The sequence below is a fragment of the Mauremys reevesii genome, linkage group 8 (assembly GCF_016161935.1).
Source record: "Mauremys reevesii isolate NIE-2019 linkage group 8, ASM1616193v1, whole genome shotgun sequence".
NCBI lineage: Eukaryota > Metazoa > Chordata > Testudines > Geoemydidae > Mauremys > Mauremys reevesii.
Genome location: NC_052630.1, coordinates 55,102,699 through 55,130,278, shown reverse-complemented (window position 1 = coordinate 55,130,278; position 27,580 = coordinate 55,102,699). Strand labels below are relative to the sequence as shown.

Below are 27,580 nucleotides of genomic sequence, written 5' to 3'. Positions count from 1 at the left end.
ACACCCTACATTACCCTCTCATGTTCATAACCAAGGCAACCATGCCACCCCACCACAGGGATCTGCTAGGAAATGCCACCCCACAGATTTCCATTCTGATCTCCCCCCACAACACACCAGCCCACTCCTTCTATCCCCTCACAGCAGGCTCCCTGCACACCCTTCTCGCCTGCCCCTTCCTTGTTCTACTCATCCCCCAAATCTCCTAACTACAGGTGAGACACGTCTGCCTCCCTGCTGGGCCCTACAATCCCTAGCAGAATGGATAGGGCTAAATTCTACACTGCCCTACATCACGTAAGATCTCATTGGCTTTGATGGGGTAGCCCTCAGTGAGTCACTGCAGAATTCGGCCTGTGGAGGAAGGGCGGGGGCACAAAATCACTTCTCCAAATCAGTCCAGACATTGAAAGCTTTTGTTGCAGATCAAGGGCTGGGCTGCGATTGATGAAGATTCTGAATCAGGCCAATCCAGTCTGTCCTTAATACCCAGCCTTTGGACCTTGGCACCAACTTTCAAAAAGGGTCTGCGTGGTGAAAGTTGGTGTCTGTAACAATGAGGCAGCTGTGTACACCTTTCACTGCTCTGTCCATCCTGGGGGCATCCCAGGAATTCAGCAGCACAGTCTCTGCCCTGGCTGCTTGCAGCTGAAGGGCAACGGGAAAGGAGAGACCCTCCCCCCCCAAGAAACCTGGCCTTTGAATCCTCCATCATGCAGCAAAGCAGTCACCATGCTTCTCCCCTCCTTGTTCTCTGCTCCAATAATGGCCACCATTTGCATCAAGTTAGACAAACACCTGCACATTAGGAACGGTCTAGTTATTATGTAGTCCTGCCATGAGTGCAGGGAATTGGACTAAAAGACCTCTCAAGGTCCCTTCCAGTTCTACACTCCTATGATTCTACGATCATCTATAGTAAATAAAACTCACTGCACACAGAGCACTGGGCAGAAGGTTTCAGTTTCCATTGCTCTACATCCCTCCCCCTTTATCAGTCTGAGAGTTGTTAATAATCAGCTATTGTCTATTGCTGCTGTCTATAAGGTGCCACAGGATTCTTTGCTGCTTCTACAGAACCAGACTAACACGGCTACCCCTCTGATACTTGACACCATGCAAGGCACTGCATTTAGCCGTATGGAGTGGAAATCCATCAACCTCATGAAGAAACTTGCACAAATACAGACAGATATCATCTTCCTTTCCAAATGTAAACGGATGGACATCATACCTAATGGACTAAAGGTAAAAAATCCACTGCTATCTACATACTACACAGACCACAGTGAGAGATTATGCCTTACTCTATCAAAGAAACTGAGGAACCACCTGATCAGCATCCTATAAAGCAAACAGGAAAACATCAAAAAAGAGCTCTCCAACCTGGAGACCCTCATCAATAACCAAACTTCCATACAAACGGACTTCATTAAAATAAGACAGGAGATCTACATTACCTCTCTACAAAGGAAAAAAGGACTGTAAGCTGTCTAAACTCCTACCTGCTACATGGGGCCACAACCGTGGTACCCCTAACCCACCCAGCAATATCGTCAACCTATCCAACCACACACTCAGCCCAGAAGAACAGTCTGTCCTATCTCGGGGACTCTCTTTCTGCCCTGCCACCCCCACCAACATGATACAGTTCTGCGGCAATCTGGAAGCCTACTTTTGCCGTCTCCGACTCAAAGAATACTTTCAGGACAACACTGAACAGCGCACTGATACACAGTTACCCTCCCACCAACAGCATAAAAAGAACTCCACATGGACTCCTCCTGAGGGTCGAAATGACAGTCTGGACCTATACATTGAATGCTTCCGCCGACGTGCACAGGCAGAAATTGTGGAAAAATAACATTGCTTGCCTCATAACCTAAGTCGTGCAGAACACAATGCCATCCACAGCCTCAGAAACCATCCTGACATTATAATCAAAGAGGCTGATAAAGGAGGTGCTGTTGTCATCATGAACAGGTCTGACTACCAAAAGGAGGCCGCCAGACAACTCTCCAACACCAAATTCTACAGGCCACTTCCCTCAGATCCCACTGAGGAATACACTAAGAAACTGCACCATCTACTCAGGACACTCCCTACACTAACACCGGAACAAATCAACATACCCTTAGAGCCCCGACCAGGGCTATTCTATCTACTGCCCAAAATCCACAAACCTGGAAATCCTGGACGCCCCATCATCTCGGGCATTGGAACTCTCACTGAAGGACTGTCTGGATATGTGAACTCTCTACTCAGACCCTATGCCACCAGCACTCCCAGCTATCTCCGTGACACCACTGATTTCCTGAGGAAACTACAATGCATTGGTGACCTTCCAGAAAACACCATCCTGGCCACCATGGATGTAGAGGCTCTCTACACAAACATCCCACATGCTGATGGAATACAAGCTGTCAGGAACAGTATCCCTGATGATGCCACAGCACAACTGGTTGCTGAGCTCTGTGCCTTTATCCTCACACACAACTATTTCAAATTTGATGACAATATATATCTCCAGATCAGTGGCACTGCTATGGGCACCCGCATGGCCCCACAATATGCCAATATTTTTATGGCTGACCTGGAACAACGCTTCCTCAGCTCCCGTCCACTCACGCCCCTTCTCTACCTACGCTACATTGATGACATCTTCATCATCTGGACCCATGGGAAAGAGACTCTGAAAAAATTCCACCACGATTTCAACAGCTTCCACCCCACCATCAACCTCAGCCTGGACCAATCTACACAGGAGGTCCACTTCCTAGACACTACGGTGCAAATAATTGATGGTCACATTAACACCACCCTATACCGAAAACCTACGGACCGCTATGCCTACCTTCATGCCTCCAGCTTCCATCCCGGACACACCACAAGATCCATTGTCTACAGCCAAGCACTGAGGTACAACCGCATCTGCTCTAACCCCACAGACAGAGACCAACACCTACAAAACCTCCACCAAGCATTCTCAAAACTACAATACCCGCACGAGGAAATAAGGAAACAGATCAACAGAGCCAGACGTGTACCCAGAAGCCTCCTACTGCAAGACAAACCCAAGAAAGAAACCAACAGGACTCCACTGGCCATCACATACAGTCCCCAGCTAAAACCCCTCCAGCGCATCATCAGGGATCTACAACCCATCCTGGACAATGACCCCACACTTTCACAGGCCTTGGGTGGCAGGCCAGTCCTCGCCCACAGACAACCTGCCAACCTGAAGCATATTCTCACCAGTAACTGCACACCACACCATAGTAACTCTAGCTCAGGAACCAATCCATGCAACAAACCTCGATGCCAACTCTGCCCACATATCTACACCAGCGACACCATCACAGGACCTAACCAGATCAGCCACACCATCACCGGTTCATTCACCTGCACGTCCACCAATGTAATATATGCCATCATATGCCAGCAATGCCCCTCTGCTATGTACATCGGCCAAACTGGACAGTCTCTAAGGAAAAGGATAAATGGACACAAATCAGATATTAGGAATGGCAATATACAAAAACCTGTAGGAGAACACTTCAACCTCCCTGGCCACACAATAGCAGATCTTAAGGTGGCCATCCTGCAGCAAAAAAACTTCAGGACCAGACTTCAAAGAGAAACTGCTGAGCTCCAGTTCATCTGCAAATTTGACACCATCAGCTCAGGATTAAACAAAGACTGTGAATGGCTTGCCAACTACAGAACCAGTTTCTCCTCCCTTGGTTTTCACTCAACTGCTAGAACAGGGCCTCATCCTCCCTGATTGAACTAACCTCGTTATCTCTAGCTTGCTTCTTGCTTGCCTATATAAACCTGCCCCTGGAAATTTCCACTACTTGCATCCGAAGAAGTGGGTATTCACCCACGAAAGCTCATGCTGCAAAACGTGTTAGTCTATAAGGTGCCACAGGATTCTTTGCTGCTTCTATTGCTGCTGTGTACACTTAAAGCAGCTGCCTCATTCTATCCCCAGAAGTGGCTGCATTTCAGTAAGCCTCATATAGCCTTAGCTTTCTCACCAGGGGCAAAATGCTACCATACTGAATTGCTTGGTCTCCTTGAAATTGACCATGAAGTAGAATGAAAAAGATTAAACCATATAAATCACGTTCAGTAGGTGCCAAGAGGAAGCAATACCAGCTCTGGCACTAGAAGCTGAGATAAACTCATAGCAGCTGGGGTTTGTTGGTTGCTTACTTTTTGTTTTAATAGAGGAAAAATAGACAGACTAGAATGAAGGTTGCTGTGTGCATCCTAGTGTGTATGTACCTTTCAGATGCTCTCGCCATTCTTTCAGTTGTTGTTGCATAAGAAAAGTTACCGCTCACACGGATAAAGCTCCTGGTCCACCGCATTCAAACGTCTATGTTTGTAGTAGCGCTCCCCATTTGGAAAAGTTATTTATATTACAGTAGCATTTTATATTACTAGAGGCTCCAGCTGAGATCAGAGCCCCAAGCACTAGCAGAGCTTACCACCTACATCGACAGGATGGACAAAGACTGGAAGGGAAAGCTGAGGGGCAGAACAGAGAGGTGAAGTGACTTGGCCAGTGTCACAGAGCAAGTCAGTGCCAGTGCCAGGAGTAGAACTGAGGGCTCCCAAGTACCAGTGCAGTGCCCTCTGGGGATCTGTAATCCAATGTGAAACGCTCCATGAAATACCAGGCTGCTATACATTTAGAGGCAAAAGACTGAAGGAATGGGAAGGAGAAAGTAGGGAGCAGGGTTTGCTGCCTCTGAGCATTTAAATGTCCATTTTAAACAAGAAATATCCGTGAGTTTTAAATTACTCTTGTACAAAAGACAAGAACAGGCCCCGCAGAGGAGAGTTTCCATACTTACAAAGTTTGTTTTCCCATTCCTTTCCTTCCATGTTAAATTACCTGCTTGCAGACTTCACTTCGCCTTTCCTGAGGCACAAGAAGATCACAGTCCCCTTTGTAAAAAGAATAGGAGTATTTGTGGCACCTTAGAGACTAAGAAATTTATTTGAGCATAAGCTTCCGTGGGCTACAGCCCACTTCATCGGATGCATATAGTGGAAAATTCAGTAGGAAGATAGATATATACACTGAGAACATGAAACAATGGGTGTTACCATACACACTCTAACAAGAGTGATCAGTCAGGCTTTGGCTACACTTGCATTTCAAAGCGCTGCCGCGGCAGCGCTTTGAAGCGCTAAGTGTAGTCAAAGCGCCAGCGCTGGGAGAAAACTCTCCCAGCGCTGTCCATACTCCACCTCCCTGTGAGGAATAACGGACAGCGCTGGGAGTGCGGCTCCCAGCGCTGGGGCTTTGACCACACTGGCGCTTTGCAGCGCTGCAATTTGCAGCGCTGCAGAGGGTGTGTTTTCACACCCTGCTGCAGCGCTGCAAATTTGTAAGTGTAGCCAAGCCCTTAAGGTGAGCTATTACCAGCAGGAGAGAAAAAAACCTTTTGTAGTGGTAATGAAAATGATCCATTTGCAGCAGCTGACAAGAAGTTGTGAGGAATGGGGGGGGGGGGGGAATAAACACGGGGAAATAGTTTTACTTTGTGTAATGACCCATCCACTCCCAGTCTTTATTCAAGCCTAATTTAATGGTGTCCAGTTTGCAAATTAATTCCAATTCAGCAGTCTCTCGTTGGAGTCTGTTTTTGAAGTTTTTTTGTTGTAATATTGTGACTTTTAGGTCTGTAATCGAGTGACCAGAGAGATTGCAGTGTTCTCCAACTGGTTTTTGAATGTTATAATTCTTGACGTCTGATTTGTGTCCATTTATTCTTTTACGTAGAGTCTGCCTGGTTTGGCCAATGTACATGGCAGAGGGGCATTGCTGGCACATGATGGCATATATCACATTGGTAGATGAGCAGGTGAACGAGCCCCTGATGGTGTGGCTGATGTGGTTATGTCCTATGATGGTGTCCCCTGAATAGATATATGGACAGAGTTGGCAATAGGCTTTGTTGCAGGAATTGGTTTCTGGGTTAGTGTTTTTGTTGTGTGGTCTGTGGTTGCTGGTGAGTATTTGCTTCAGATGGGGGGTCTGTCTGTAAGCAAGGACTGGCCTGTCTCCCTGCTGAATTGGAATTAATTTGCAAACTAGACACCATTAAATTAGGCTTGAATAAAGACTGGGAGTGGATGGGTCATTACACAAAGTAAAACTATTTCCCCATGTTTATTCCCCCCCCCACACACACACACACTGTTCCTCACAACTTCTTGTCAAGTGCTGCAAATGGACCATTTTGATTACCACTACAAAAAGTTTTTTTCTCTTCTGCTGGTAATAGCTCACCTTAACTGATCACTCTTGTTAGAGTGTGTATGGTAACACCCATTCTTTCATGTTCTCCGTGTATATATCTATCTTCCTACTGTATTTTCCACTACACGCATCCGATGAAGTGGGCTGTAGCCCACGAAAGCTTATGCTCAAATAAATGTGTTAGTCTCTAAGGTGCCACAAGTACTCCTGTTCTTTCTGCTGAAGTCCCCTTTGTGTTGCTCGGGGTTGCTATAGTGATCCCACAAGAGCAGGCTGTGCCTGAGTAGATGGTGACAGGGGCTCAACTTGTAACCTGAGAGCCAGAGAGAGAGAGAGCGCTGGCGGATTGGAGATGCTTTGTATTGTGTTTCTGATTAAAAATGAGTCACTGTTTCTCAGAAGTACAGATTTCCCCCTGCCACCCACTCTCAAAAGCAGAAATTGGACAAAAGAATTTCTAAAAGGATTTATCCATGGCTGCATAAGAGTTATTTAGGCCATAACCAAGTTGCTGGAGCTTTAAAAACAACACACAGCTCTTCTGTATCCCCTGATCTCACAATATTTTAGAAAGAAAGATAAATATCCCTATTTTACAGATGGGGAAACTGAGGCATGGAGCTACAGTAATTTGCCCAAGGATACAGAGATACAGTAACCGGCAAAGCTGGGAACAGAAGTCAGGTCACTTGACTCCCAGATTAGTGCTCTCTGCACTGGTCCGTACTGCCTCCCTTCCGCTCAATTTAGTGCTGGTGAAAGGGCACAAATTCACAGCCTCTGAAGACCTCCGCCAATCTGCTGCCGTTCTTGTCTTGTGAGGAAACCTATAGGCCCAGACAGAGCTAGTGTAAACCCCACCCCCGGGTGTGGTGTTCTGTCCCATCCAGTGATGGGGGTGGGGGGGAGAGAGAGAGAGAGAGAGAGAGAGAGAACACACACGGGGTCTGTCGGCATTACACTAGTACCTGAGCCAGGAAGAACGCAATGCACAGAAAAAGGAGAAGAAACAGTTCTTTCCCATGTAGAAAGAAGTTGCATGCGGTTGAGCAAAGCTCTGGAAAGATCTGGTCTGCCCTGCTCTTGACAGGACAGGTGCACTTGAAGCACAGGGTGAAGGAGAGGTGGAGTCATGGGACTGTAGTAATTGCATGGTTGAGGGGGGCAGCTTCTGGGGCAGTCAAAAGGCAATAGTTGGAGCGATAATGTGAAAAAAACAGATTTCAAGCAGGAGTTTTAGAATTCTAATGTCCTTTGCAGGCTGGCTCAGTTCAGCCAAAGCCACACTGCCAGGCCTTGTCCCAGGACTGCTGAAAACACACTGCAGCATTTCACCTCTGAGCCTGCTAGAGGGGCTGCACTTTCCCGTCCCACCCCTGGAGGGCAGAGAAGAGGATGCAACCAGAGGATGCTAGGAGCTGCTCTGGGAAAGAGGTGGAGACATTGTAGGCTACTTTTCAAGGGGGATCCTGGCACTACACTGAGCAGTCCTGATGCCCTAATTCCTCCAGGATGCATTGTCAGTGCTCTGTGACTCACTGATAAACTCACTGTGACAAGCACAATCCCCCAGTCACAAACATCCAGCTGACGGGCCCACATGACTTCTGATGAAGATCCCTGGAAAGCAAAGTCTAAAGAAGTGAGGGGGCAGCAGTGGGCAAGGATTTAGAGTGACACATCAAGAATGTGTTAAGAAAAATAATTCACCTTGGCCAGCATCTGCTCTACTTCCCCATCTCAGCAGGGCTGTGTCAGCAACTACCAGTGGGCACACTTCCTGATTGGTTTGCGACACTGCTAGCTCCAGGGCCAGAGGAAACACAGAAGTACAAGCAGGAGAAGTGCAGAGTGGCCACGTGACTGTAAAGTGCAAAGAAGGGCTGAAGCAAGGGGAGGCCGTCTTTACTCTACTGCAGGCCGCTGCTGCACCATGTCTCTGGCTGAGACCATCCGACTGTGGAATGAGGGAGTGTGTGCTACAGACCGCAAGGACTGGACAGCTGCGCTGGAGGCTTTCACCTCAGTGCAGAACCCCCCTTCCAAACTCTGCTTTAACATTGGCTGCATCCACCTGATCCTGGGGAATTTGGCTGAGGCAGAGCAGGTGAGTCACTCCTGTTACTGGCCCCTTTTCACAGGCCCGTCTGACTGATGTACAGACAAGCTGACAGACCCGCTGAAACGTGGAGTGTAGACTGGCCGATGGGATGACTTGCAGACAAGCAGGTCCAACCCCTGGCTTGATCTGTAGCCTGACATGCAGAAGGGAACTCAACACAAATCCAAGGGAGTGGCTGGCAAACTGACCAGACTGGGTGCAGTGCAGGGGAAGGAGGAGGGGAGATTGACACCCCAATGTAGGGGGCCATATGGAGCATTCCCCGAGTGGAGGGATAAAACAACGGGTTAGAAAGACACAGGGAGACAACTACAGTGCATCAGTTCGCCCAGTTCATTCCTTCTGCCCTACGGAAATTCAGCTAGTGCCTGGGTCGCAGCAAGATCCAGGCAGGAAATGGTTTTCCTGATTCAGAGCAGGGACTTGAACCTAGCTGTCCAGGTTCCCAGCGAGTACCCTAAGCACCCGGCTATTGGCTATACTGGGGAGCTCTGGGGGGGGTCCAGAAATTCTACCATGGACCTAAGAGGCCTTTCCCGACAATTTCCTGACCAGCTCTGGTCTCCATTTGGGGCGTCAGAAACACTGGTCAGGAGAAATACAGCAGGCATGTAACAGAGGGACAGGCTGCGGGGAAGGAGGCAACCCCTCCCTTGTCTTGCTTCTCTCCATGTTCCCCTTTCTTATTCACCCTGCATTTAGCCCCTTCCCCGGTGGCTCTGCCCTCATGCCTCACCCTAGCCCAGGGCAAGTGTCTCTCCACAGCATGTTCCGTTGCTCTGCATCGCTCTAGGACTCCTCCCTGATCCCTAGCCTCGCACTCCATGGCCAGGTCTCCCTCTGCCGCTCTCCGCCAGTCAGTCTGTACCGTGTATGAACCACCTTCTGCTCTCCGCAGGCGTTTGCCAGGAGCATTGACCGTGACAAGCACTTAGCCGTGGCCTATTTCCAGCGCGGGACAGTGTTTTACAGGAGAGAGAAGTAAGTACTGGGCGCACTTTCCAGAATTGGGGGGTTCATGCTGCCTCTAGGCAGAGCCATTTCCTGGTTCCCAACTGGCTGAGAACAGTCATTTGGCAAGTCAGTCCTGCTGTGATGCCAAAGGTGAGTAACTGGGGCTGGGGTACACCTCCCAAGGTAAACATTTTCTCTCACTTAGAGGCAGAGGACTAGTGGGTTGAGAACAGATATGGGACCCTGGGGAATACCCCAGTGTCTTTAAAGACCCCTCCCCCCAAAAAGACAAAGACAATGGGGGAGACACACAACTAAAACCTTCAGGGTGCGGCCTGTCTCTTACATTGTGCAGCACCTACTGCAATGACCATACTATTAACACCGATCGTGGCTTTGAAAAAAACCTGGATGGAGGTGAGAGGCGCAGACCTCAGACTGCTAGGGCTGGCAAACTGTGATGGGCCAGGAGCAGGGGGAATGCACTCGCGCCAAGAGATTCTGACATCTGAGACCCTTGAGGCAGCCATATCTCATGAGAATGACTCTAAACGGCCCCCGGACTCGGGTAATGGTAAAAGGCCATTAGTATTCTGCGGGCTGGCAGGGGTCATCGTAGAGCAACTCAGGGCTCGAGCCGGACTCTGTGGGCTTGAAGGATGGCAGGCAGCCAGACTAGCACAGAGCCGTGCCCTGATGGATTATCACCTTTCTTTGCTCGACAGCTACAAATTGGCCATTGAGGCTTTTAAAGAGGTGTTGGCCCTGCTGCGAGGGAACCTGCTGATAGACTACAAGATCCTGGGGCTGCCATTCAGGCTGTTTGCTTGTGAGGTGAGGCGCGTGCAGGGGCTGGGAGTGTTTGAGACAAGCGAGGGCAGCCGGGAAGCCCCGGGGAGGTGAAGGAATGGGGTTGCTAACCCAGCGCCACTCAGCCAGTGGGTGCAACAGAGAAGTGGGTCACCAGGGGGGACACAGTCAGCACAGCGGCTGATAAAGCAGCAAAATCCCAGAGCTGGTAGGACCCCTAGCACGTGCACCTGTCTCACAAGCCCCACCTCCCCCGGCAACACCAATTCCACCCCTGTGACCAAACTCCCACAATCCTTTGTGCATGATAACGATGGTTCTCTAAGTTAAAAAAAAGACTGAGATCCCCTCGTGATAACCAGTGAGGGCTGGCTTAGGGCCAAACTCCCTCCCAGGGACACAGCTCTTGGGTGAGAAGCTGAGGATCTGTCTGCAGCCTGGGCTCTTCTCTGTCAGTCAATCAGGGATGAGCCCCACTGCTACCACCACCATGGAGGGAGACCGGGGCAGCACTGCTTTCCCTAAGACACCATCCTCTCTATCCTGATTATTAGGGCCCTACCAAGTTCATGGACTGTGAAATCTGATCTCTCCCGTGAAATCTGACTATTGTAGGGAAGACCAGAGTTGACAGAGTTGGGCAGCTGGAGTGTGGCGGCTGCTGGCCGAGAGCCCAGCTCTGAAGGCAGAGCCGCCGCCAGCAGCAGTGTAGAAGTGAGAGTGGCATGGGATGGTGTTGCCTCCCTCACTTCTGTGCTGCTGCTGCTGGCAGTGGGGCTGCCTTCAGAGCTGGGTGCCTGACCAACAGCTTCCCTCCAGCCGCTCAGCTCTGAAGGCAGCAGCACAGAAGTAGGGGTGGCAATACTGTGACCCCCCCACAATAGCCTTCTGACCACACCACCCTCCACAGCTCGGTTTTGGGTTGGGACCCCACCACGGTTACAATACCATGAAATTTCAGATTTAAATATCTGAAACCATGAAATTTATGATTTTTTAAATCTTGTGACTGTGAAATTGACCAAAACGGACTGTGAATTTGGTAGGGCCCTACTGATTATCATCAGGCAATTAGGCAGCGGAGAGACACCGCCCCTGGAAGAAAGGGGCGTCTTCCCTAGACTCCCTTGAGGATTCAAATCCCATGAGGATTCGAAGCAGAAGTTCGCAGCTGGGCAGGTTCTGCCTCACAGAGCTGGACAAAGCCAGGATTTGGCTTGCAGAGCGTAGGGACATAGGGGGTTGATTACTGAAGGCTGTTCACTAGGACTGGTAACTTTAGAGATGTAAAACTAGCTTCTCTTTTATCCAAATCCCCCTGAAAAGGGAGATGAGTTGGCCCTGGTGAGGGCAAATCACATGGCCCTTGGAAAAGAGCGTGAGCATTGTTAGGAAGGTTACAAGCAGGAAGCAGAATCGTTACAAAGAGAAGCAAGTCCTCTCCGCCCCCCCTCAAACACACACATCACCTCATTGCCTTCAGAGATGCTTTCTGGATCCTTCTTTGGGATACAAGGACAAGCAAACCCCTCAGCAGCGTCCTCAGGCAGCGGGTGCCATATGCAGTAATGTGGGCCATCGCGGGTCTGCATTCTCCCCTCTGGCATAGGCCACTGCTCTGCGGTGGGAGTGGGTGAGTGGAGATTGCCTATTCTCTGCTCCCTGTCGACCTTGCAGGTGTTGTATAACATAGCCCTGCTCTATGCCAAGCTGGAGGACTGGAGAAAAGCTGAAGAGCATCTGACGCTGGCGATAAGCATGAAGACTGAGCCCCGGCACAACAAGATTGACAGGGCGATGGAAGCCATCTTGGTAAAGAATAACACTAGGGATTGCTCAGTGGGTCTTTTCCTATCTAGGCTCACACTGAAAAGCTAGGGACCCGTAGGGATGAGAGAAGCTCTGAATTCCAGGAAGGTGAGAAACTGTCCGTGATCAGAGACTTTACAAGAGCAGCAGAAAAAGCTGAGAAATGTTGGTTTCAGGGTAGACGGTGGGATTTGCAGGCGAGTGAGGCTTGTGAGGGGACGGTTGGGCTAAGTGGGCTTTTTTGTGGGGAGTGGGGGTTGAAGCAAGGGTTTTTTTGGGCTGAATTGGGTTTGTGGGGAAGGACTGGGTCATGGGGTGGTTGGATTGAGTGGGGTTGCAGGGAGGGGGCGGTTGGATCGAGCGGGGATTGTGGGGAGGAGGTGGCTGGATTGAGTGCGGTTATGGGCCGGGGGGCAGTTGGATTGAGTGGGGTTGTGGGGAGGGGGTGGCTGGATTGAATGGGGTTGTGGGGAGGGGGTGGTTGGATTGAGTGCATTTATGGGCTGGGGGACAGTTGGATTGAGTGGGGGTTGTGCGGAGGGGGTGGCTGGGTTGAGTGGGGGCAGTGGGGAGGGAGTGGTTGGATTGAACGGGGATTGTGGGGAGAGGGCGGCTGGATTGAGTGAGGTTGGGGAAGCTGGGGTTGACACAAAGGGACAATTGGGTAGAGTTTACATGGAGAGAGTTAAACAGAAAGACAGAAGACAGGCAATGCTGGAGCAAGCTGTGTTCTTCCCACATATCCCTGAAAGGCACTGTGATTTCTGTGTGCTGCAGAAGCATAGACTCTTTGAGCCGGTGGTGATTCCTCCAGGGAAGCTGTTTAGGCCAAATGAAAAGCAAGTGGCTCAGCTGGAGAAGAAGGATTACCTGGGAAAAGCTACGGTAGGAAATTCATCCAAGGGGGAGGAATGAACATGCTGTTTTCTCAGGGGGGAGGGATAGCTCAGTGGTTTGAGCATTGGCCTGCTAAACCCAGGGTTGTGAGTTCAATCCTTGAGGGGGCCACTTAGGGATCTGGGGCAAAAATTGGTCCTGCTGTGAAGGCAGGGGGCTGGACTCAATGACCTTTCAAGGTCCCTTCCAGTTCTAGGAGATTGGTATATCTCCAATTATTACCTTTAGGTCAGTCTGTGGGTCAGAGGAGCCAATTTGCTGGCCTTTCCCTAGGGATCACCACTTATTTATTATTGGCTGAGTCTTGGCAGCACAGAGGAGAACAGGGAATTGCAGACATCCCTGCCCTGAGGGACTCAGCCACTTGTAGGGGGAGGGAAATCAGTAGAAATCCATTTAAAATTTGGAAGCTGCATGAGTAAAAACAAGAAAACGGGCCTGTGTGACACCATGTTTTCAGGCCCCCTTCAGTGTGTGAGAGCCAAACAGCGCAGCACTGACCTAGCGCGTGAGAACCGGGAAGCGAATGGCCAATTCCCTTGCCACTGCCTGAGCCAGAAAATAAACCGGCAGCAGCTGAGGTGCGAAGCAGATCAGCCAACCACCATCCTGTCAGCTCCAATGCTCCCGGGGCTGTCAGTAATGCATGTAAGGGCGTCTGGTTTCCAAGGCCAGGATTTTTGAAATAGCCGAAGGGAGTTAAGTACCGAAATCACACTGAAAGGGAGCTGGGAACCTAGCTCTCTCCAGCTGCTTTGAGAAGCTCAGGCTACAAATATAACTGAATTTTAAGCCAACAGTGTCCCTTTCAGTGCTCCAGGGGCAAGGCTCAGGCCTGAGAGCTCACTCCCGGGAGAGGGCAGGCTCAGGTGCCCTGTAGCGCAGTTAAAAGTGTTTAGCCCGAAGACACGGCTGCTCTTGAACTGGGGCTGGGTGTTAGAACCACTAGAGAACAGCCTGTTTGTCAGAGGATGGAGATGGATGGCAGGAGAGTGATCACTTGATCATTGCCTGTTAGGTTCACTCCCTCTGGGGCACCTGGCATTGGCCACTGTCGGAAGACAGGATACTGGGCTAGATGGACCATTGGTCTGACCCGGTACAGCCGTTCTTATGTTCTAACAGCGGCCCCTATGGCGGTTGGGTCAGGAATACATGGGAATTGGAGCAGTTAGCAGGGATTTTCCAAAGCCGGAGAGTCATGGCCATGGGAAGGTTAGATTACAGTGAGTAGCAAGCAAAAGCGTGGGAGCAAGGGGGCAGGAGAGGGAGTGGGAGCTGGGGAAAGCCAGGAAGAACCAAGTAATGACCTTTCCCCTCTTTGTCTGCAGGTCGTGGCGTCTGTCGTCGACAAGGATAGTTTTTCAGGGTTTGCTCCACTTCAGCCACAGGTGAGGCAGCATTGGATGTGTCGTAACACGCTTAGCACAATACAGCAAGTGCTGCCAATGAGAAAACGTGTGCACGTGTCTGCACTGCAATCACAGATGACACAGCAGCTAGATTTGACCTCGTTAGCTCAAACAGCAGCAGTAGTGAAGGCACAGGCGACAGCCCGGGCTAGCTGCTCCAGCCCATGCCCAGCGTCCTGGGTGGCACTGTCTAACCCATGCTGCTGTGGCTTCACTTCCATTGTGATGCAAGCTAACTAGATCAGTGCTAGTTTGGTTATGTCCACACATGCGGCAGTCACACCTGATTGTAGCATCCACACACCCTGCGTGTGAAGTTGATTTTCAACAACTTGCAGGAAATTCAACAAGACCTGGCTGGTTCAAGCTGTTATTTTCCCTCCTTCTCTCTCTCTCCTGCCAGCCTCAGTTTCCTGACAAACACACCTCCCCACTAGGCCTTCAGCTGTCCTTTGCTGCTTCTGAGGCCATTCCACCTGTTCAGACTCTTGAGCCACCAGAAGGCTTTCATTAAAGTTCCTTGAAAGATTATCAAGGAAGTGAGGTAACCACAGGGCCAGCAGGCGTATGTTCTCTTGTGAACTGAAACAGCTTCAGTGCAAGAATAAGCGGGCCGTTCCCACTATGGCAAGAGGCTGATAGCATGTTTCCCTACCATTCAGTAGTATCACCATGTTTAATGTAGCAGAGCTCTTGGAAGAGGTGACAAAATTGGCTAAGGATCCAAAATGATTTGGATTAAGACTAGAGGAGATTGTGTAGCAGTGCAGAAGGGCCTAGCAAAGCAAAGCACCACGATGACAGCTGAAATTTATGAGCAGGTGAGTGCATGGTGCTGCATATTGGAACAAACAATGAAGTGGCTGAATGGGCTCTGGGTTAAACTGTGGCCTCTAGGGTCGGTCTAAGCTGCAGTTAGACGCCCATGGCTGGCCCATGCCAGCTGCCTCGGGCTCATGGGGCTTGGGCTAAGGGGCTGTTTAATTGCAGTGTAGATGTTTGGGCTCAGCTGGAGCAGGGCTCTAGAACCATGCAAGGTGGGAGGGTCCCAGAGCTCAGGCTGCAACCTGAGCATCTACACTGCAATTAAACAGCCCCTTAGCCCAGGCCAGCTGGCACAGGCCAGCCGCAGGTGTCTAATTGCAGTGTAGACAGACCCTTAGGGGAATGAGCCAAAGTGACATTATGAACATCTTCTGAGTTGGCTGCCCAAAGCACAGCAATGGTCCTGGGGGCAAATAAAGGGTAGGGCTGCACTGAGAAGGGAACAGAGATCATGCCACTGCCAGTATTAAACTGCTGGTCTATAGCAGGAGAAAGGAAACATCCTGAGAAGGGCAAGAGATGTGTTAGGAGCCTGGAGGGATTCCTTTTGCAGAGAGATGAAACCAGCAGGATTATTTAGGTTCTGTTTGTTTGTTTACAGACGTGTGGCCCCCCACCCAGGCCAAAGACACCAGAAATCCTCCGGTGAGTTAAACAAAGTCTGGGGGAGTTAAACAAAGTCGGGGGGTGGGGGGAGGCATCAGTGTATGCAAGGTGCTGCACAAGGCTCAGATGACTGGTCCTATAGAAAAGCAGAATAGTAGTAATGTGTGTAGCACCCGTCCCAGTACCGAGCTCTGTGCAGTTACAGCTCCCAGACTGGCCACGTCACACGCACAGTTCTGGAGCTGGCTGCATTCAGAACGATGCCACCCCTAACAGGAGTCGGTAACTTACAGCTGTAATGCCAGATAGGTTCAGCTCCCTATCTACTGTCCCGTGTGCTCTGGGGATGCAGTCTGAGTGAGTGATGGAAGGAGTGAGGAGACTGTGTGTGTGTGCGTGTGTGTGTGTGCGGGGGGGAGGATGAGAGATGGCATCAGATACTAGCCCCATTGCAACAGCACAAACACCACGTTTCTGTTTGCCCAACCTAGCAACTTCCATCCTAATTTAGTGGCAATCATATGCAGTTCTGCCTTCAGAGGGGCTCAACCTACGATTACCTGAAGTGCCATGGAAAACCACATGCTCTTTACCAGAGCGCTGCAGCTAGGGTGACCAGACAGCAAGTGTGAAAAATCGGGATGGGGTGGGGGTAATAGGAGCCTATATAAGAAAAAGACCCAAAAATCAGGACTGTCCCTATAAAATCGGGACATCTGGTCACCCTAGCTGCGGCCAGCTGCTCTTTATTCTTTATAGCTGGGCTCCCCCAGCCGCTTCAACCGTGCTGAAGCAGCAGAGGGGTTTCCTGTTCTCCTAACAGGGGCAGCTCCAGGCACCAGCACGCCAAGCGCGTGCCTGGGGCACCAAGCCACGGGGGGCGCTCTGCCGGTCACTGCGAGGGCAGCAGGCAGGTTGCCTTCGGCAGCATGCCTGCGGAGGGTCTGCTGGTCCCGCGGCTTCGGTAGACCTCCCGCAGGCGTGCCGCCGAATCCGTGGGACCGGGGACCTCCCGCAGGCGTGCCGCCGAATCCGTGGGACCGGGGACCTCCCGCAGGCAAGCCGCCGAATCCGTGGGACCGGGGACCTCCCACAGGCAAGCCGCCGAAGGCAGCCTGCCTGCCGTGCTTGGGGTGGCAAAATACCTAGAGCTGCCCCTGTCTCCTAACCTGAGCTATCCCCAGGCAGTGTGAACACACGCTGCAGGAGAGCACAGGACGCTGGAGTCCTACAGCATGTTTTGCTCTGATACTAGAGAGGCAGGATTGCTCTTCCATGGCCATTTCTCAGCTCAGCCTCCCTCATCTCTCCTTAGCCCCAGTGCTTGTATTCCCACCTTGAGAAAACACCGCAGCTCCCTCTGGTGAAAGGCCACACATTGAAAACTGCCATAGATAAAAGGCTTAAAGTGACAAGGGGCTTAAGCAGGGAAACAGGAGCCTGGTTGTATTCAGAGAAAGGGCTTATGGGGTGGCCATATTTATTCCTTCACCGACTCCAGTTCCCCGGCACTCCCTCTACAAATCAAACACTCAGTTTCATTACTGCCCTCAAACTGGGCCTGGGCTCCCAGAGTTAAGGATTCCTGCTGCCTCTTACATCAGTGCCTGGAGGACACTGTGCAATCAGCTCTTAGTTTGCTTATGGGAGGCAATATGGGGCATTAAACCGGGAGCCAGAAGTCCTGGGCTCTCTTCCCAGCCCTGCCACTGACCTCCTGAGTGACCTTTGGCAAGTCACTTTGCCACTCTGTGCCTTAGTTTCCCCATCTATATAATGGAGCCAGATAATGATACTTATTACTTACCTGCTTTGTAAAGTGCTTGGAGGTCTCTGGATGAAGGGTGCTTTGTACATATGGGGATGATGTACTTGGTGCTTCGATACCACAGTGAGGGGTGCATCGGGCCAAAATCCAGCTGTCTGTTCTCCCACTGCAGGGCTAATGGGGTAAAATGAGCAGATAGGGTGAGGGAGAACGATATCCTTCTGACATAGTGATTGCAACAGCCTCAGCCACTAGAAACAGAGGGAGGAGGGGAGAGGCCCAGGAGAACAAAAGATCCAAGACAAAGCTAAGGAAGGCAGCAGCACTCTTCCCAGCTGACCCAGCCATTGCGTCCCCATCTAGGGCCCTGGAAGGGGAGCCTCACCGTGTGCTGTTCGAGTTCACGCCCGAGACCGCAGATGAGCTGCAGGTCCTGCCGGGAAACATTGTCTTTGTTCTGACGAAGGAGAAGGACAACTGGGCCACCGTTATGTTCAACGGGAAGGTACTTAGAGCCCATTCCACACGTGGGCTTTGCCAGGCCAGTGCTGGCTGGCACTTGCTAAGGGCCTGCTCCTGCTCCATTGAAGGCAATGCCAAAGCCCCCACTGACCCCTAGGGGGCATTGCCAGGCCCCAGTTGCTGGGCGGGTTTGCTGGGTTGCTTTGTATGTCATTGCTTTTCTGCTGGGGCCTGGTACCTGACCCATGTGCTTTAGGGTCCTCGCTGCAGCCTGCAAAGTGCTGCAAACACAGATGTGTTTCTAGGCTTGGTTGAGGTCCCTGCTACAGGTCCCTGGGGGAGCTGTTTCCTGGCATCCTCTAATGCCATCAGCCAGCATCTGAGCACGGACTGCCTTGCTCACCTGCCCCAGCCCCACTTCCACCTCAGGCCCTGCATTTCTACAGCGCACCCCATGCACTTTAACCGTACCCATCACGCCACCCCCGGGAGGTCCCTGTTTTACAGGTGGGGAAGCGGAAGCCACAAAAGGACTTGCCCACGGTGAAGCAGCAAGTGAGTGGCAGAGCCAGGAAGGGGATGCCGGGCTCTCAGCTCCAAGGCCTGACCACACTTCCTTCCTGTACAGCTGGTCTCATTCAGCACCTCCCCCCATCTGTTGTTAATGACCTTCAAAAGGCCATCCAAGCCGCGCCTTGGCCTCAGATGCATCCCTCACCCCAAAGTGCAAGAGCCCTGAGGTTGCACCTGCAGCCAGACCCCTCACATGAAAGCAAAGTCTCGGGCACTAGCCCCGAGCTGTGTCAGCCCACACTAGCTCCATGACACAGAAGTGCGAGCCGTCTGAGAAAGGCCACCAAGAGCAGCTTGGTTGCTATCTGATCAGATACCCTGCGGGGGTGGGGGAGGGGCGGGATGCTCCCTGTTCTTACATCCTCCTCCTGGGACAGTAGGTTCAGCTCTAGGCTGCTCAGACACCTCTCTGAACTGGAAGAGGCCACGAGAAACAAATCTAAACTCTGCTGCAGCTGCCCTTCCAGGCTACAGGTGTAGAGGAGACCCCCAGACTGCTGGGCATGGTTGAGTTGCTCCTTCCCAGCCTGTGGTTCTACCCATATGTTAATGCGTAACGCTGTCGTAGTCTCCTAACCACTCCTGCTTTTGTCTGTGTGTCTCCCGTCCCCACAGAAAGGGATTGTCCCCTGTAACTACCTTGAGGCTGTGGAGCTCCAGAACCAGCCGCAGGTCCGGGTAAGTCAGGCTGGCGCACTAGCAGCCCCTTTGGAATAGATGTTTCCCAGCAGAGTGGTGTCTCACACCAGGAGAATGATGCTACAGCTCACCAGAGCCTACAGCCCGGTCACTGTTACTGTATGCAGGGGCACCTGCCTGCAGCACCCCCCCAGCGCCCACTGCCTCATGCTCTCCAGCCCTGCATGCTCACTAGGGCTGCATGAATTGCTCCTGGAGCACCCAGGACTCCCCCAAATCAGGATGACTAAGGCACCCCACCTTTATGAATGTCCATATACCTCGGTAGATGCGGATCTCATGGTCCATAGTGTAGTAGCCAGGGATTGCCTGCGCTGCTGGGAGACTGAGTGTTTCATCACCCCACTCTCTCCAGCAGGACCTGAATGGATTGAGAGACGTAGAGGTTCTGCCAGGCAGTTCCCTCCATATGCACACTGCCCCCTACAGGATACTGCCCAGCACTGCAGCACTATCACATGTGGTGGGGAGCTGAGCTAGGGCTACCCAAACCACCCCTCCAGGATGCCTGAGGCCAGTGAGTCCCAGCAGGGATGTGATGCACAGATCCTACCCCCCAAGAGCCCAAAGCAGCAACTCTGCCTGGTGGCTAAAAGGGAATCTCACAGGCAGGACAGCAGGACCCCAGCTCCCAGTGCTGCCCCCGGCCAATAGTAGCACTAACTATAGTCACATCCTTCACAGGAGGAAACGCCATCTGAGTCGGACATCCCTGCCCCACCCAGTTCCACCGCTCCGGAAAAGCCCAGGTCTCCAGCACCAGGTCAGTGACCGTCGCACCCGGGGATCACTGAGACAGCAGTAGCTGGTGGGAACAAGCACTCGGTGTTAGTTTCACCCTATCTGATGGTGTGCCCCCTCTTCAGGGCCGCCCAGAGGGGGGGGCAAAGGGGGCAATTTGCCCCGGGCTCCGCAGGGGCCCCCAAGAGAAGAGCGGAGGCTCCCGCCTCCGCCCCTCTCCTGGAGCCTCAGCGCATCAAGCGCCGAGTCTCCGGCCGAGCCCCTGAGCCCCGCCCCGATCCGAGCCGCGTCGTGAGGGGGCGGGGCTGGGAGCTCCAACGGGGCCTGAGCCCCGCCCCGCTCAGAGCGGCGTGGGGAGGGGGCGGGGCAGCTGCCTCCGCTCGGCCCGGAGCTCACAGCCCCGCCCCCTCGCCACGCGGCTCTGAGCGGGACGGAGCCCAGGCCCCGCCGGAGATGCGCTCGGATAAGAGGCTGAGGCTGAGGCTGAGGCCGGGGCGGGGGAAGCGGGACCCGCCGCCGCCGAAGCGCAGCCCGGTCTTCGGCGGCGGGGGGCCCTTCCGTTCCGGGACCTGCCGCCGAAGTGCCCCGAAGGCCCGCGGCGGGGACCCCCCGCCACCGAATTACCGCCGAAGACCAGGCTGTGCTTCGGCGGCGGGTCCCGCTTCGGCGGTAATTCGTCGGCGGGGGGTCCCCGCCGCGGGTCTTCGGGGCACTTCGGCGGCGGGTCCCGGAACGGAAGGGACCCCCCGCCGCCAAAGACCCCGGGCCCCCGGAATCCTCTGGGCGGCCCTGCCCCTCTTTCCTGCAGCCCCCAGCACACCCCTGCTCTGCTGTACCTGCACTGGGGGAACTGGTCCCAGCCAGCTGCAGCTCTTGTGTGGCCCTTATGTGCTGTTGGGGCAGTCAAGAGAGGCCGGAGCAGGGGACACGGTCATTTGTAGTGTTATATGGCATAGCACTGGTGATGGACTAGAAGAACAGAGGGTTGGATGGTCACAAGCCTTCACTTAGAATCACTTTGAAAGTGTGCTCCTAAATCACGTGGGCACTTAAGAACCTCCCACCCTAAATCCTGTCTCACAGGTGGGGAACAGTACAAAGCCAGGGCCCAAAGCTGGCACAGAATCTGGGTACAAGCGGGGCGCGTTCGGGAGGAAGATGCTCGTGGTTTGCAGGCTGCCCGCTGTGGACACTCACTGCCTTTGAGGGGTTACTTGGGACTGTTGGACCCAGTCTTGCTGCTTTAGCTTTGAATGTGGGCTTCTCTCCCAGCGCTCTGAACCCTGCTCCAAAGTATTTGGCCCGTTTGGGCTTTCAGAGATTCCCACTGCTTGTTCAGTGCACCTGGGACAGGAGGCACGAGGGCCGTGTTTGAAAAGCTGCTTGAACCTTCAATTCCATCTCATATGGACAGTCAGGCTGATTTTACTCCCTCAGAAGAAAAGATCCTCAGTGTGCCTGGCTCAGGGCTGTCTGGACTGCGGTGAATGCTGCACTCCCAGTGTGCGCGCACACAGACACCGTAACTGAGAACAATCTGTGATGTGGTAGTGCCGAGCGGCGCTTACTGAGATCAGGGGCCGATTGTGCAAGATGCTGCACAGACAGTCCCGAACTCCCTACTTATCATTTCAATAGACAAGTCAGACAAAGGAGTTGTTGTTGTCCCCATCCTGCAGAGCGGGGACTGAGGCACAGAGTAAATTAAGCATCTTGTCCAAGCTTGCAGAGCTGAGAACTAAACCCACTTCACTCACCTCCCAGTGCAGGGAAATCAGCACAAGACCATCCCATAGCAGGCTGCTGCCTGCCTTTCCTGGGGCTGTCTGGGACTGTACTCGCTGTCACTGCATGCTGTGCCATTTAAGATGGATCTGGGTTTGCAGCAGCAGCGGCTGACTTCACTGCAAGCTGCTGGAGTCCCCAGTTCCACACTATTCTCCAGCATTTGCCTGATAGGAGAAGGAGGGGGCTCCAATTGCTGAATGAAGGTGTGAAACTGTCCCATTCGCCAAGCCCAAAGACAGCGTCCTCTGACCCCAGAATGGAAAGCAGCTGTGTGCTGTAAGGAGTCAGCTGCTGGCAGGCCTGTTGGACCTGGACCAGAAGCCCTCAGATGTGCTAAGACACAGTGGTTAACACTTCTTAAAGCTGGCCAGGCTGGTGGAGGGTGAGGCTGAGAGGAGAAGAGGATGAGTGAGCGTTTTCATTCCAAACCCTTTGAACCATTTCATGGGGAGCATCGTGTCTGAATGACCAGATTTGGGACATGGTTGGCACCCTAGAAGATCCTGATCTGGGGTTCTAATGTTGGAATGGCTTTTCTATTAGATCACTGGTTCTCAAACTTCCGAAGAAGTTCTTGCATCCGACGAAATGGGTATTCACCCATGAAAGCTCATGCTGCAAAACATCTGTTAGTCTATAAGGTGCCACAGGATTCTTTGCTGGTTCTCAAACTGTGGGTCAGGACCCCAAAGTGGATCGTGACCCATTTTAATGGGGGCGCTGGGGTGGTGTTAAACATGCTGCTGGGGCCCAGGCCTGAAGCCAAAGCCCGAGCCCCATGCCACCACCCAGGGCTGAAGTTGAAGCCCGAGCCCCACCGCGCCCAGAGCCAAAGCCAAAGCCTGAGGGCATCAGCCCTGGGTGGCGGGGCTCAGATTACAGGTCCTCCCCACCGGAGGTGGCAGGGCTCGGGCGGGCTCAGGCTTTGGTCCCCCTTCTGGAGTCGTGGAGTAATTTTGTTGTCAGAAGGGGGTTGTGATGCAATGAAGTTTGAGAACCCCTGTATTAGACAGCAAAAACCTGCCTACCATCTTTGGCCTCATTTGATGCAATTTTGGATGGCTGCCTGCAGTTGGATGATCAGGATCAAATGTAAATGTGTTGATAAATGCAAACTAATGCCCACTGGAAAACATAATCCCAATTATACATATAAAATTATGGCATCTAATTAGCAGTTACCATTCAAGATGGAGATGTTGGAGTCATTGTGGATAGTTCTCTGAAACCACCACTCAATGTGCAGTGGCAGGCAAAAAAGCGAACAGAATGTTGGGAATCATTAAGAAGGGGACAGATAATAAGACAGAAAATATCATACTCCCTCTATATAAATCCATGGTACACTCACATCTTGAATACTGGGTGCAGATGTGGTTGCCCCATCTCAAAAAAATAGATTGGAATTGGAAAAGGTTCAGAAAAGGGCAACAAAAATGATTAGGGGCATAGAACAGCTTCCATATAAGGAGAGACTAATAAAACTGGGACTTTTCAGCTTGAAAAGAGACGGCTAAGGGAGGATATGATAGAGATCTATAAAATCATGATGGGTATGGAGAAAGTAAATAAATAAGGAAGTGCTATTTACTCCTTCTCATAAAACCAGAACTAGGGGTCACCAAATGAAATGAATAGGCAGCAGGTTTAAAACAAACAAAAAGGAAGTATTTCTTCACACAACGCACAGTCAACCCATGGAACTCCTTGCCAGAGGATGTTGCGAAGGCCAAAACTATAACAGGGTTCAAAAAAGAGCTTGATAAATTCATGGAGGATAGGTTCATCAATGGCTATTAGCCAGGATGGGCAGGGATGGTGTCCCTAGCCTCTGTTGCCAGAAGCTGGGAATGGGCAACAGGGGATGGATCACTTGATGATTACCTGTTCTGTTCATTCCCTCTGAAGCACCTGGCATTGGTCACTGTCGGAAGACAGGATACTGGGCTAGATGGATCTTTGATCTGTACAGTATGGCTGTTCTTATGTTCAGTGGACTCTGCAGAGGGACTTTTTTTTTTACATTGACTCATGGTCTTAGCCGAGGTCTTCAGGGAACCTGAAGATGTGTTCTCCACTCAAAGTGCAGCAGCTGTCAAAAAAGCTAACAGTGTTAGGAACCATTAGGAAAGGGGTAGATAATAGGACAGAACATATAATAATGCCCCTATATAAATCCATAATATGCCCACACTTTGAATACCATGTGGAGTTCTGGTCACCCTATCTCAAAAAAATGTTAGAATTGGAAAAGGTACTAAGAAGGGCAACAAAAACAATTAGGGGTATGGAACAGCTTCCATGTGAGGAGATATTAAAGACGACTGGGACTATTCATCTGAGAAAAGAGATGACTAAGAGGGTATATGATCGAGGTCTATAAAATCAAGAGTGGTGTGGAGAAAATGAACAGGGAAGTGTTATTTACCCCTTCATATAACACAAGAACCGGGGTCACCCAATGAAATTAACAGGCAGCAGGTTTACAACAAACATAAGGAAGTAGCGCATCGCACAACACACAGTCAACCTGTGGAACTCTTTGCCCAGGGATGTTGTGAAATCCAAAAGTATAACTGGGGTTCAAAAAAGAATTAGCTAAGTTCATTGAAGTTAGGTCCATCAATAACTATTAGCCAAGATGATCAGGGAAGCAACCCCATCCTCTGGGTGTCCTTAAACCTCTGACTGGCAGAAGCTGGGAGTGGACAACAGGGGATGGATCACTTCATAATTGCCTGTTTTGTTAATTCCTTCTGAAGCATCCGGCACTGGCCACTGGCAGAAGACAGGACACCGGGCTAGATGGACCATTGATCTGACCCAATATGGGCAGTCTTATGTTCTAAATCTTTTAACCCTATTCAGATATCGAGCATAACTTTAATTTTCCCCTGCCTTCTCAAGAAGCTGCAACTCCTGAAGTGGCATAACCCTCAGAGACTAAAAAGCTTAACATGAGCAGGAAACACCTACGCTTACTTCTAAGCTAAGTGGTCATTAGCCACTGCCTGCAAGACCTGGCTATTGACAGCCAACCCTCAATAAAGCATTGACAATGAACAGTCACCAATCCCTTAGTCTGAGCTGGATCGTGGGCAGTGCTGTGCTGGTGAATGAAGCATTGCATGGCCCCTGAACTGGCAGAACCAAGGAGCAGCAGGGTAGGCAAAGGCTCTGGAACGAGGCTTCCATCCCGAGCAGGAGAACCACCTCTACCCTGTCACTCCTTGCCCTCTGCTCAGACTGTCAACAGAGGGGCCACTTTGCACTGAATTGGATGGTGGCTGGTGGCAGGTGGAAACAGCTGCAGCTGAACTTGCTTTAGAGCCAGACACAGCTGTCTGTGAACATAATCAGGTGTCGGACAGGGACACGACACTGGCAGCCGGCTGGCTTGTTTGGAACAGAGCAATCGCTTTCAAAGGACACGGGCCAAACAAAGCCACCTTCAGCAAGGCGGGAACTAAAGAACTGGATGAAAGTTTTCATTAAAAAAAAAAAAAAGGACCAAGAATGGCACTCTTTCAGAATGAGAGTTAGTTTGAGCATTTACCAGTTTTTCCAACAATTTGTTAAATTTTTCATAAAAAACTAACAATGTCTGCAGTGTTTAAAAATTCCCAGAAAAAAAAAGAGAGACTTCCTTTCCCAGTCATCTGTCCTTCAGAGACACTAGCAGAGTAACAGTTAGTAATGCTAGCAGAGCTGACAGCCACACCAGTTAGCCCTCTGGGGGTCAGAAGGCTCAGGGAACAGTCACATCCAGCAGGCTCTCTAGCCCAGCAAAATCCTTAAAACCGAGCACAAATCTCACAGTGGGACCATATTGAATACCCTGGTGCACTGGCCATTCTGTAATGACTTCCAGTATCAAAGCATTAACAAACCAGGGGGCAAATCCTCAGCTGGTATAAACTGTCATAGCTGCATTGACTTCAATTGCACCAGCTGACGATCTGCTCCCATGAATTTAACCTTAACTCTTAACGCACAGGGGTATCTGCAGTGTACAGAGAAGGAAACAGATGCACAGAGAGATCAGTTGCAAAAGTGTTGAGCACCTGGAGTTATGGGGACTCCCCAGTGACTTGCCCCTGGTCACACAACAAGGCAGGGGCAGAGTTGGGAACAGAAGCCAGGAGGTTTGACTCCTAGTCCACAGATTAACAGATCTTCACAGATCCAAAACCCTGAGCCGGGAATGTAAGTGGTATGAGAGATGAGAGCTGCATACATGTTTGTACATCTTGATCATTAGTTTATCAGTCTAAACATGGGGAGTCTAACTTCCCTTCCGTTCTAAAAATCCAGACCTCTGCCACTTGCGCTAACTTGGCTACCATTAGTGCTGGAATTTACAGTGTCTTGTCAAGCCCCAGGGAGACCATTATAAACTGAACCCTGAGCAAGTCTGACACATTTCATCCACTGTTACATGTGAACCAACCTCTTCTTCTAGGTGCACTGTCCAGTGGTTAAGGAGCTCACTCAGCCACACAAATAGCCACACAGTGCAGATTATGTTATGTTACCCAGCAATTTGTGCTTTTATGTTTTAAAAAAAATACTGTCTCTATGCCCTATGGTTGCAAAAATAATCTTTAAAATGTGAAATCAAGTGTAGATTGATGCAGTGTTATTGGGCTGAGTCACAGAGATTTGGGTTGCTTCCATTCATCTCAATGAGGTGCTAACGGCAAAACCTAATGACACTTTAATGATTTCACTCATTTTAGCAGCAACAAGCTAATGTGCTTATCTGTCATTGTTTGATGTAATGAGAGATGTGGGGTGAGGGGGCTGCCATGAATCTGAGTGTATATTTGCATGGAGAGTGACAATAGTTATCTGCTTAGAGTCCATTCACCTACTTTTTCCTCTGCTCTCCATTCAGCTCACGGTCCTGGTGCTTCTGGAAAACAGCAGAAAGAAGCTGCAAAGGTAATAAATGTCCCTGTGTGCTTGTGGAGAGGAACCCCTGAAGGGTGAATACTTACTGTCCATATACACAAGCATTTATTGTACCTTGGGGTGAATGTTTGCGCTTTTGAGCTTGTCACCTTCTAGACTGATAGCCTCTCTGAAAAGTAATAGCCAGGCTGAGGCTCAGCTGGACAGCAGGATCTAAGACTGTCAATGCACCCAAGCACATCCTTTGACTTTTTACTGTGCTGGTAAGTTAATGATTGGGGTAGCTTTTGGAGAGGTATCCTCTGTCCTCCCCCTGCACAGCCAGGGCAATGCAAGTTTCTCTTACACCATCTGCACTAGCGTGCCCTGACTGGCGAGAGCAAATTGCTTTCAGAGTGGTCAAAAGTGGCTTGGCTTCCCTCCTAGAATTGCCACCATGTTTGCCAATAAGCCTTAGTTGTGATGGTGGCTTTTGTGACATAGACACTTACCTGCTGGAAAAGCTATTAAGACTCCCAGCTGGCAGATTGCTGGTGATCTGGGTCAGAATGGAACCAGTGGCTTAGAGACGAAAGGTTTCTGTTTCCATGCCAGCCCTGATTTATGGTCTCATTCCTCGTTTTTTAACGAGTCATAACTACCTGTATTTATACAATAAGGCTTCTGTGGTGCAGATTGCAATGTTCAATCCCACTTTTCCCCCGCAGGATGTAGGATCAGCTACCTCAAGCCCATATGTTCTCAAGGTGCATTACAAGTATACAGTAGCAATACCAGTCCGGCTTGGAATCACCTACAGCGAACTCCTGGACATGGTGTGCAAGAAACTGGAGCTCTCACCAGAGCATACAAAACTGAGGTGAGCTATTGCCCCGTCTCAGCATCATCCTCATCTTCAGGGAGCTTCTGGTCTCACGTTA

General features: G+C 51.0%; 1 protein-coding gene across 1 annotated transcript in view; it reads left to right on the top strand.

Moving 5' to 3' along the window:
• Nucleotides 1–7,932: 7,932 nt before the first annotated feature.
• NCF2 (neutrophil cytosolic factor 2) overlaps nt 7,933–27,580 on the top strand; it is a 29,250-nt gene continuing 9,602 nt past the window's right edge. Inside the window, exons 1-12 of the mRNA XM_039483759.1 lie at nt 7,933–8,387; nt 9,301–9,383; nt 10,082–10,190; nt 11,844–11,978; nt 12,753–12,860; nt 14,204–14,263; nt 15,711–15,754; nt 17,847–17,988; nt 19,134–19,196; nt 19,902–19,980; nt 26,644–26,690; nt 27,368–27,519. Of these exons, the coding sequence (XP_039339693.1) occupies nt 8,214–8,387; nt 9,301–9,383; nt 10,082–10,190; nt 11,844–11,978; nt 12,753–12,860; nt 14,204–14,263; nt 15,711–15,754; nt 17,847–17,988; nt 19,134–19,196; nt 19,902–19,980; nt 26,644–26,690; nt 27,368–27,519 (1,196 nt within the window). The 5' untranslated portion in view covers nt 7,933–8,213. The remainder of the gene's footprint in view (nt 8,388–9,300; nt 9,384–10,081; nt 10,191–11,843; nt 11,979–12,752; nt 12,861–14,203; nt 14,264–15,710; nt 15,755–17,846; nt 17,989–19,133; nt 19,197–19,901; nt 19,981–26,643; nt 26,691–27,367; nt 27,520–27,580) is intronic.